This window comes from Chenopodium quinoa, unplaced genomic scaffold, assembly GCF_001683475.1.
Source record: "Chenopodium quinoa cultivar QQ74 unplaced genomic scaffold, ASM168347v1, whole genome shotgun sequence".
Taxonomy (NCBI): domain Eukaryota; kingdom Viridiplantae; phylum Streptophyta; class Magnoliopsida; order Caryophyllales; family Amaranthaceae; genus Chenopodium; species Chenopodium quinoa.
Window position 1 is genome coordinate 393,112 of NW_018744835.1, and position 12,194 is coordinate 405,305.

General features: G+C 34.9%; 1 protein-coding gene across 1 annotated transcript; it reads right to left on the minus strand.

Annotated features, from left to right (window-relative positions):
* Window positions 1-5,264: 5,264 nt before the first annotated feature.
* Window positions 5,265-11,421, minus strand: LOC110704413 (putative rRNA methyltransferase YlbH). The gene is made up of 10 exons (XM_021882191.1): window positions 11,176-11,421; window positions 10,967-11,058; window positions 10,752-10,859; window positions 9,934-10,038; window positions 8,936-9,040; window positions 8,230-8,368; window positions 6,982-7,097; window positions 6,566-6,622; window positions 6,034-6,278; window positions 5,265-5,939 (listed from the first exon to the last, which is right to left on the minus strand). Exons 1-9 carry the CDS (start codon window positions 11,336-11,338, stop codon window positions 6,204-6,206), a joined length of 960 nt encoding a protein of 319 aa, XP_021737883.1. The 5' UTR covers window positions 11,339-11,421; the 3' UTR covers window positions 5,265-5,939; window positions 6,034-6,203.
* Between the last annotated feature and the right edge of the window lie 773 nt (window positions 11,422-12,194).

Genomic DNA, 12,194 nt, shown 5'->3' on the forward strand with positions numbered 1-12,194 from the left:
GGAACAGAATGTTTCTTCCTCCCCAGCAGCGTCGTATGTTTGTTATTCCCAGGTAATGTACTTGTTGCTGCATGATTCCCAGATGATGTACTCGTTGCTGCTGTATGCCCCTCAATCTCCGCACTTGCTAGGATCCCCATGGACAAGAACCATACAGAAAAAACCAACATAAAAGCTACACATATAGCCTTCAAAACCCGCATAACACCTCCCCCATCACCATAACCAGCCATACCACTTCACCCAACTAGATTTCCCTTCCTAAGAAGGATAAGTTGCTCTTACGAAAACAGGAATAGAAGGCGGAAAGGATGATCATTTCAGAATCAAGAAGACAAATGATACTAAAAAATTGTCGATATAAAAGAGCATTAAAGAAGCCGTTATTGCCACCGATCAGAACTTCCTACGTCAAAGAAGGAAGGCAGAACGAGACTGGAACGAATAAGAAGTAATATGCAAGCTTTAAATAGAGGGCAACTGATTCAAAACTACGTCAAAGCAGGGGAGGACAGAATGAGGGAGAAGCATGACAAAAAGAGAAAAGTTAGTGATCTCAAAGATAGCATGGGCCCATGCCAGTGTAGTTCCTCTATTTTGGTGTGCGTATTTTCATGAAGCCAATAAAATGGGACCATAATCCTTCCCTAATGGCTTAATAAATCCATTAGGGCTCTACAACACATAGGATTATGAGATTTATGACCCACCTCGAAAAAATAAAACTTTAATCTCACAATTTCTGCATCAAATTAAATGAATAATTTGATAATTCCACATGTTTAATATCAACATCAAGTTCTTCAAAGTACTTGAGACAAAAACTACTAAACATGTTTAAGGGATAGAGAATTGAGAAGCACTATCAGCCAGTACATTTTCCAGAGGCATAATGTCAATAAGAATTACCTACATTAAGTATATGTTTGCAAGAAATGTTGCTGTATATTGATAACTCTCAGCTTATCAGGAAGTATCAAACAGGGAATTTGTTCTCGGCTGCATCACTGCATTGTGACCACTACACTAGGTAATGACAGTCACACACCATCCATATTGCCCGAAAAAGTAGTTTCACGACTGTTATTACAATCACAACCGAGATTTATAACCCTCCTAACAAACCAAAGTACCCGTCCACAATAGATCCACATTTGTTTAGCGTGCATATCTGGGATACTCAAGTCAACTAGCACACTGAGACCAAAATTAATGTAATTATTATAATATATGGCATACTAATCCAGACATGAAAAGGAAAGCAAAGTAAGGAGCCGGTCTTTCCCTCTGCAACCTCAAATCCTCAATTAGAAAGGATTTAGAAAATGCCCAGTGCATCCCAGGGTTCAACTACCCAAAATCACAGAGAGGTTCAACATCAGATACCAAAGTTCACAGACCAGAAACAGGTAAATGAACAGCTAGTTTACTCAACATGTTTACCAAAAGTATTGGCGACTCTGCATTAATATAATGAATTAATGATAGAAATCTAGAATTCTGATTAAGTGCACAATGTGTGGTTGGTGGTCCACCAAAAGTTACCACCTTCAGTACATAGCAGAATGTTGAGAATGGAGCCTTCAATCAGTGGAGACCACCTAAAGAGATCTCCATTAAACATAACTTTAGTGCTCCAAACAGTAGAAATGCGAAGCATATTTCATCCACAAAGTTAAATATTTCCAAAGCAGGCAAATAAAACTATTAACATGACGGAAAGTACGACAATCACTAAAGAAACCAGAGAATAATGTATTGTCTAATGTCTACTATACATAAGAAAAGAAGGGAGCCAAGAATGGGGTTTTTTAGCTTCTCATTAGAAGAATGACTGATCAAAAATTTCTTTTAAACTGTAAAAATAAATACAAAACAGGTCACTTCCAGTATCAAATATTCTATATTTGATTTGATTGAGTTAGCTATGGTTCTCAGAATTTTTTAAGCCCGATTGTAAGTTAGTAACCTCAATTTTAACCCCCATAACAAATAAGATACATACATACTTTTTACACTACCCAGTTACAGTTATAATTTCATTCCTTTCATACATTGGTAAACTATCTACTAAAAAAAATAATTAAAAAAAAAAAACAAGAGTGAATACTCCACATAAGTTACCTGTAAAAGATCAAAATAAAAGGCAACATCAAACTTTAATTTAACCAGTGATTTATTTGTGCACAAAAAGTCGTACTGATTGGCTACAAGGATCCTTCAACAGGAGAACTTGTTTTCCAAAGCAAAGCCAGAGGAAGTCACATTCCCTCGTAATATTCATAAAGAATAATCCAAAGTGAATTAACTTTCCCTGTTTGCTTAAATCAATACGCTTTAAGAGATTTTCTCGCTTTGCTCTATAAAAATCTCACTTTAAAATACTCTAACAATATGTCAATATGACATGAGCAAGGCATAACAAACACCTCTTTAGTTACATTTTTTGTTTTTTTTTTGGCACACAAAACTATTCTTCAGCTGAATCGGGACAAAATTGGGAATGCATAATCTTAAAACTTTAATCAGTCTGTGCAGTAAAAGGACATATTTCTCAAAAAAAAAAAAAAAAAAAGATTCTTCAAAATTAAACTTAATTTAACTACACGCAGAAGTAATAGCAGCAATAATTATTAATACATAACTGTCATGTATGTATTATATAAAAAACTACAAGCTAGAGTCTTGCATAAGGGCCTTGAAATGATCAAACCCTTAGCTTAGATTTAAAAATCAAAGAACAGGGGATCACAACCATCATTACAAGTACTTTTATAACAGGACAATTTTCTCATATATTAAATTATTAGTTTTATATTAGAAAAGTGAAATAAGAAGTACAAGTGAAGAGCAAGTATCTCTCAAAGCGTAGATAATTAGAATCACAATGTCATGGCATATTTAAGAAAAGTCTATCTTAAGACCTCAACCTCATGATTAATACCCAATATATAATATTTTTAATCCCTATATTTGGCATCTGTTGGTTACACTATGCAAATCTAATTTCTTAAGAAGATTTGTTACTCAATTTTACCAACCATCTAACATCTTGTTATCATATATTAAACTGCCATGTTTCAAAAAAAAAAAAAATATTGAACTGCCAAGCCAGTTAACCTGATTATCACTGTCCTACACACACCCTGTAGAAACTGTGGCAAAACCTTGATAGCTACAAAATCTTCAGGAGCTATAGTGTTCAACTTACCCTACCGAGCAATCTTCACGGCTGGCACCCAACGAGTAATCCTCAACCTCATTGAATTCCCAAACAATCGTCCACAATTGTGCAACAGAGACATGAGATAGTCTTAATTTTTCCTGTAGCAGCCACCATCCTTTCATACATCTAATATATTTGAAGTTAAGTATGTTGAAAATTTATCATTACTTTAAAAGACACTTGGTTGAATTCAATCTGGCCACTAGATACACCAATTATAACCTTAATATCGATATCATCAACAAGAGATTCCTGAACTTGAGGATTAACATTGTGACTTACAAGTACAGCCTCAACTACCTTATCCTTATTAGATGCACACAGTTGCAACCGTTAATTCCTAGTTTAGCACCCCACCCTCCTCTTTAAGAATTTACAGATTGTTCAAGACTAATCCCAGAGTTTTGCGCACAGGTCAAAGTCTCAAAGACAGTGAAAATGGGCAAACTTTATAATAGCCCTCAAATCATATTCTACACTGCTTTGAGAAAATAATTTTCCACCTCTCGCTGTCTTGCACCATGTAACATGACCAAATGTTCAAGATATGGCCTTTAAATGCTTAATACATACTGTAGCACACTAGTACTACCAGATGAGCCACCTCAAACATCAAACATATCTCCTCACACAACACTTGACTCAATAAAACATATGCATATACCCTTGCTACCACAAGTGCTAGATCCCTCACATCGTTACATAGAAAATTTTCCATTACCTTTGAAACAGTAATAGCTAGAATCTACTGATTTATATTCGAAATTAATCAATAGATTATTTTAGAGGCAAAAGTTTGATTCTTGATTAATGGTGGAAACCAGTTCATACAAAAGAGTAGCTTGAGGCTACTACTCACTAAGTAAGTAACTTGAGGTACTAATCTCCTAGAACTTAACTCACAATATCAGATATACATTTTAAGTGCTACTTCCTCTATGCAAGCTTCATTACATAAAGCAAAATCTAACATTAATGTATTTGTCTTCTACTACTTCAGAGTATCAGTCAGGCTCTTTTGGTTTGCCACATTCCTTAGTGCTTCATTAATTCCTTTTGTCTTCTTACTCCCCTGCTCCCTACTGCTGATGATGTTGCTTGTCCCCCTCTCGCTTTCCTTGCTTGTGCCTTTGGGTGTAGACTTTGATAGGTGGTTGGGCTAGGTATGGCGGATCCATTACAGAAACCCTATGTTTTTAATGAGCTAGCCAGTTGGTTATGCTCACCTCAATGATCTGATGACCCAACAAAGTAACATTCACCCCCCCCCCCCGGTAAGATCCATTGTAAAAATCCTCACCGCTGTATGTTGCCACCTCATCAACCACCTAACGAAAGCACTACCCATAAATCCACCCAAGGAACCAAGTCCATCTCCCTGGGAAAAAAAATGGCTCTTTTTACCCTTTCTTCAATTCCCAATCTAGAACAACCTCCCATTAGAATTTGATTAGTCTTGATCCTACCCAAAATCCCCCAAGCCTCTTCCTCTCAACAGATGGATACAGCCCGAAGGAGACAAAAGTTTCAAGCACCCAACAAGACATACACTCCAACATAAGCATCCACGGGAATTTTCACCAACCCTTTTCCTGATCTCTAATAAAACCCTCATTTCATCTCAAAGGTCAGAAAGAAGATTTCGTCTTCTATCCACATCAAAACAAGACCTCCATATCCATCCCACGCTCAAAGGAGACAAAAAGGTTTTAAACACTCAACAAGGCATACCATCCAAAAAAGGCATCTACAAAACTTTTCTCGCCTCTTCTCCAAAACACTAACAAAATTCTCACTTATAGACATCTCAAAGAACAGGCAAAGTTCAATTTTTCATCCGCACCAAAGCAAGGGCATGGAACAAGAGAGAGAGGAAAGAGAGTTTGGGAGAGAGAGGAAGACAGGTTGTAATAAATTCAAATCTTGAGCAAATTCAATGCTCTGCCTTATAACTCAGATCACTGAGGATCTACAGAAACCCATCATTCAAGAACAATTAATCAACTAACTGCCAATAATTCAGCTTTTATTTTTATTTTTATTTATTTATTTTTGAAATAGTCTTTCAAAAACTCTTTCAAAAAGGGATAACAAGTTACTATATGCATTAATTCCCAAAAACCTAAGTTGTTTCTCCTGATGTTTGAGCCTTAATTATTCCATATCAGTAGAATTGGAAGCAAAAACATGTATTAGCACAATCCAGCTTTGTGGATAACTAAAATAGAAAACTTCAATGGGAGCAATTACAAGAAACAAGTCATAGCTTCTTGAATAAAGTCAATCATTCTATTTTAGCACATGTTAAGTCTTGTGAAAGTTAAATCTGGTTTAGGTCCTACACAGCCTGCTCAAGGCTCCCACAGTGACAGAAAAAATATTAGTGTACTTGTTCTCGTTCCATAAATTTGAGAAAGATGGTTAAGGAAATTGGATCCAATGATGATTCATTTCATAAGAAAAAGTACAATAATATCCATCTCATCTACAGATTTTTTATAGCAACAACCCCCCCCCCCCCCTCGTCCTCTTTCCTCCCCTAAAAAAAAAGGGAAAATAAATAGAAAGGAAAGAAGAAGAAATCAACAAAGATAATAAAGTAATAAGAAGGTTTAAACCCTTACACTTAGGTAAATTTTCCATATCAAGATAGCTGCTGCCTTAACTACAAAGTGAACAGTAATTGGAAAGCTCCACTCAAGTTTTATTGGACCTGCAATAGATGCTTAGCCTAGGTCAAAGTATTTCTATTATGAATGGTCATTAGATAACAAATGACAAAACATAGACTTGTGTATATAACACACCGTGACAATGGTTTTGATGTCAGCCTTTCTCAACTTCAGCAGTATATTTTAGCCCGTTGTATATGAAATCAGTTGATGCACATTTCACAAAACACATTTGGTCGGCACGGTCCTGCAGGCACTCCCATTTTTCAATTGAACTCATTCCTTTACAATGCTCAGATAGGTGATTAGCCCTTCTTCTTCATTGCCCACTTTGGCCCATAAATTGCCAAATGTGTTCTTCCAAAGCGACGATCAGCTATCTGCAGTATATATACAACAAAGGTAAGATTTCTGACCATTCACTGAAATCTGCATGACATAGTACTGGTATTCTCCTGTTTTAAAGAATTTAGCACAATAAGATAGTGAACAGAAAATCAAATGCGATCCCACTATCTTAGAGCTAGTTGGATGCATAATAATGTCCAAGAATCTTCACATCAGTAATTTGTAGTTAAAATCCTTGACGCCAAAAAAGTCTCTATCTATATTTTACCAATAATATCCCAACCTGAAAGAGTTCATCTAGAGACATAAAGAAACAAACCTTCATAAGGCATCCGCAAGAATCCAGCATGTCTGTTCCCAAAGGATATTCGACCACCTGAGGCAAGCGATTTTTTAAACAAGAACAAGCAGCAAAGAACCACCAATATCAAGATAGAAAGTGAACAATACTCCTTTTTCTTTCTGTTACTCCTATTTCACTTTTTGCACATTTTCTACGCACATTTTTAAGAATAAAGATATTCAATACACATTATGAAACAAAATAAAATAAAATAAGTTGATGCTGTGCGGCTACGTATTAAGACAAATCAAGATACCGTGTGTGTATGTGCGCGCGCGCGCATGTGCGCGTTTAAAAAAGCATTATATGTTATCTGCATTGAAATCTATAAAGAATTCAAACAAGACTAAAGAAATGGAGGGAATAGTAAAAGCAAAAAAAATAAAGCTTACAATAAACGCATCATCTCCAACCAAGGGGGAATCTGATAATTGTTTCATAAGTATTCCATAATCCACTTTCATGTATGGAGGTGTTACACTAATGTAGTCAAAAGTTGTATCACCGCCTGCAAGAAAGCAATAAAATTAAGAATTGAGACAATTTAAATGTGAAAGATACATAACACCTTATCATTTATAATTAGACCAAGCAAAATTTGACCCAACCCATAATTCGGCCTGAAAATAAGGGGTGTTAACACAAAATCGTACCTGTAACCTGTAATTGACCAAACCTAGAAAAACCATAAATAAGTGGATCAAACCCAACCGGACACAAAAACCAACCCTCACAACATAGTATTATTAAAAAAAAAAAAAATTAACTCACAAAAATACCCTTTAAGAGGCAACAACCAAAAAAAAGGTGTGTTGTACTTTTGTGCCTTAATATTTAATTAGGGTGTGATATCCTTGAATCGACGTCAATGGTCAATCAATATCATTAATTTGCATTTCAAAATTTTTGTAGTCTGGTAATTACAAACTCATTCAAAGAAACTTTAACTAATTTCTAATACCATAATAGGCAGATTAATAGTGGGTTTTTATTTTTATTTTATTTTATTTATTTATTTATTTATTTATTTTCCCTTTTTTTATATTTACAACACTAAAGATAAAAGCAACCTTAACCTAACTCACCGACCTGTAACCGGAACATTCTAGGTTAAGATGGACGTGTAAGTATTGTGATAATGTTTATGGGAGATCTTCATGGTCAGTATTTTAAAGGGATAAAATTAAGGGCTGAATTTGACTGTCTTGCCCTAAAACTTCATGTTACAGAGTATGATAAATGATGCACTAATGAGCTGGGAGGTCAACATCACTCAGAATCAATCGTTTAATATGAAGGCTGATTAATACAACATTTTGGAAGTTACCAGTTTTGATACATTCTTTCAAGAAACTCAATTTCAGGACATTGACTAGTCAAACCACCAATATGCTAACTCTAATAAATACATTACCCACCAAAAAATAGCATATAATGAAGGGCAACAAACAGTCCAAAAGCTAATTCTAATAAATGTTGAAATGGTAAAAATTGAGACAAATTTCAAATGGACCATCTCATGACACAAGCAGCAGAAGGAAATTCAGGTGTAAAACATCAGTAATAACGGACTCATGCACCTATTAAACTGAAAGCCAAAAAAAAAAAAAAACAAAAAAAAAAGTCATAACAGTACACACCTACAAACTGCTGAGCTCGTTCCAAGAAATTTTCAACAGTGACAGTATGTATAACTGATGAATCAAGAAACCCTGTCCATTGTAGATTTGGCTGCAGAACATTTGAAACCACCCATGGATCCATCTCAATAAAATGAACCTGAGCATTGGCAACACCAATTCTAGATATATTAGGCTAATACACACAGAACTCCACAGAATTAGCAAACAGCAGAATTTTGTGTTAACAAATTACAAAGTTATTGTTATTAGTCATTTTTACAAAATACACAGAGTAGCAAAATTGAAATTTTCCTAAGCCAAATAAAATATATAGGTCAAACTAACTTACTTAATTTGATCCACATTATAGGATTTTTACATATCTGTTCATCATCTCATTCAACACTAAGAAACTAAGAGTAGTTGTCTTCTTCCAATAGCAAATAGTGGGCAAATGTAAAGCCAGCTAATACTGAGAGAGTAAGAGTAAGAGTAAGAGCACATTACAGCTACTGTAAATGACAAAGTAGATAATACACTCATTACAGCAAAACAAGACTAATGATACCCATGAAAAGAGTGATAACGGTGGGTGACCATATAAAATAAGATTACAAGAGGCAGCTTTTGATATTCCATTTACGCACATAGCTAAGATATCCTAGTATCCTACTATATATTATGGACCAGAAGGAGTAATTTGTGAACTATTTAGTGGACTCACCTCAGAACAACCTCGACTCAAAGCTTCAATGCCAACTGAACCAGTGCCGCTATACAGGTCCAACCAGCGACCGGGTCTTAAAGATGCAGGGCAGCCACCAGCCACCTATATAAGAAAATTGACGAGCAGTTTTCAACATATGGAAAGTGAACAAGAAGAAGAGAACCAAAATTTATTTTTCACTTGTGAGATAATTTAAAGCACAAATTATGAAAAGGAACATTTGCGAAAATTTTCAGTGAAAAATTCAACTAGTATACCTTAGAATGTTTTATTTAGAAAACCAATTTTCTATATTGGTATAAGATCACTAATAATGATTAATCTTAAAAGAGAGCAACAGAGAAAGAGGGAAGTAAGAATTAGTGACTTGAAATAAAAATAGGTCTTCATTTTTATGTTAAGTACCTACTAATCTTTTTGTGGTTTGTGATAACACGTTGAATTTAATAGAGAAAATGAGTGTGTGCTAAACTTTTGATCCGCTGTTCCGCATTTGAATTTAATTTTTATTTAGTAATTGAAAACAAATAAACAATTAACATATATCCAGGCATCTCGCTAGCAACACAATAATGCGAGGTCTTAATGTTTTTTGCAAATAATGTCCATAAAAAAAACAAGGAAAGTACAACATTAAGGACAAAGAGTTATCTAAAGAATAATTAATGCAAAATGAATAAAAGTCAATTAGGCTAAACTTCACTTAAGCCCAGACAAGGCATTACTCCCGTTTAAAACTTTTAAACACCACTCTATTTGGTCAACTATAAAAATTTCATTCCTTTCCATCTGAGACACCTAAGGAAACCAAAATCAATGTAAAGCAATGCATCCATCATCTAGCTCATCAATATTTCACATATAATAACATATAAAAAAAACAAAATAACTTATTTGGTCTCTTTTCTCATAGTCCCTTGGGTATAGGTTTATGCACCAAAACCTCCTCAAACCATAAAGCACACACAATAAAAAAAATTTCTAGAAAACAGTACCTGCAATATATCAAATGCAGCACCTTTAACTACCTCCATCATGGGACGAACATCCATGCCTACAGGAGATAAGAGCTTCTTTCTTTTAGCTTTCCCAGCCAGCACCTAGCTAGACAATACACTTATTCATGGAGCATTTAGAGGGAAATTAAAGAAATCTCAACCAATCCAAGGTATAGAAAGAACATTCATCAACCTACAAATGCTAATTGATTTCACAAAGTTGGTTTACTAATTCAGTGAATTCAGTAGCTCGGTGACGACAGTTTACAGGAAAAAAGTGATTATAAAAGATGCAAAAGGAGAAAACCAACCATCGTATAATATACTCCCTCCGCCCCCTTTTGTTTGCCTTATATTCCAAAAGATTATTCCGTACTATAAATGGTCATGAAGGATCATCACCCTAACATTCACTATAATTGGTCCCACCGAATTTGTTTCTTATCAACTCCATCCAACCAAAAACTAAATTGTAATTCAGCTCTATAGGCAACAAAAGGAATACCATTTAGCATAAAATTAATGAAAAAACAACTTTGCTGGTTCTTGATCAGCCAAATGTATAATAATCTGTTACAAGAAAAAGAAATGTCTGGCTTAAATTCCTCTCTAAGAGCCAATTTAAGAGATAGGTCTTTTACACTTACAGTTGCAATGCTAATTAACCATAATATGGTAATAAGTCTAATAACGATAAACAATACATTAAACTAATGTGAGGAGACACGTTGTACCCAAAAACATATTGCATATATGCATCACAGCACAATTCCTCTTAGAACATAATCAAGCAAAAATGAAGCAAAGGTACACACCTGCAGCAATTTATGAGTGGTACGAGGCGGTTTTTGGTCTTCCTTCACCACTACTTGTTTTCCTTTACCTTTTCCCATCCCCTGCTCACGCTCCTTTCTCCTCCTTCTCTGCAACCACCCACCCAAATTGTTGGTGTAAGGTCAAATTTCACAAGTAACAGTCAGCTATGTTTCTTATAATTAAAGATGACATACGAAATACGAACTTATGATACCTTAACGGGCACAGAAATGAAGTCATTAGGGTCTAGGCCATAGCGGTCGAAGAGCTCTTGCTTCTCCTGACTCAATATCGCATCCTTGGGACCTTCAACAATCAATTACAAGTGTATAAAACAAATTAAGAATGCTAGAATTGGAAAATTAATTGTCAAATTAAAGAGAAAAGTAGCTAAATTAAGATATTTAGAGGTGAAAATTGTACCAGAAGAAGAGACGATAACGGAAGAGCGGCGGCAATTCATCGGCGTAAAATTGGGGGAGAATTTGAAGAATGGAGAGAGAAATGAACGAGAATTAGGGTTGAGAGGGGTTTTGAGTTGCAGAGGAGAGAGAATTGGAGGGAGATTAGGAGATGATGCCGCCATTGCTCTTACTCTATAGGGTTCAAGTTCACTGCTCTTTGACGCTCTGCAAGTTTGTGTTGTCAACTGTCACAAACGGTTTAGGTAATCAGTAATTGATTATACTCTCCCCGATTTAAAATTAGGTAATATTAATTTATAAAAGTAGATATTATGACAATTTAACAATAAATTATACTCTGTATAATTACATTTATTTATTATATACTCCTTTCGTTTTTTAATACTTGCTCCACTTTTTATTTTCGACCATTTTTAATTACTTGCTACATTTCCTCAGCTCCTGTTCTGTACACCCGGATGTACCTTATTTTAGGTACACCCAGGGGCATTTTGGTAAATTTGCAATAAAAAAAAAGAAGCATGTGCCTTACGCATGATAACTGGAGCTTCTTTTCTTCTTCCTTATATCGACACTCAATTTCATAATTCAGTTCTTCATAAATTTGCAGACAATTTACTCGAAAATTCACAGCAATAATGGCAGAATTGATTGCAACTCCAGTACCAACTCCTATACAAACAATCGAAGATCAATCTCAGCAACAACCAGGTATCAATTGAGCATTTTTGCACTTTTTTATGCAATTTTTTTGCGAATTTATCTATATTAGTTGTTGATTTGAGCAAACTCATCTTTTAATTTATGTTTATTGCCGCTGAATTCTATGTATTTTAGCAATAATGAACTTAAAAGAGCATAAATTGATCGAGATTATTCATTAAAATTCGAATGAGCATAATTTGATTATTCAGCATAACGGTTTTAATTGTACTGCAATTGAGCAAATAATGAATTTTACTGTAATTGAGCAAATAGAGGTTAATAATCTAGTGCATGCATGCAGGTTTTAATTGT

Bases quoted from the DNA above. Each gene is read 5' to 3' on its own strand.
- LOC110704413 (XM_021882191.1), bottom strand. From the start codon at position 11,338: ATGGCGGCATCATCTCCTAATCTCCCTCCAATTCTCTCTCCTCTGCAA. The intron at 11,059-11,175 runs GTACAATTTTCA...TGATTGTTGAAG, and splicing joins CGTTATCGTCTCTTCTTCTG to GTCCCAAGGATGCGATATTG. The intron at 6,623-6,981 runs GTAAGCTTTATT...CGCTTGCCTCAG, and splicing joins TTGGAGATGATGCGTTTATT to GTGGTCGAATATCCTTTGGG.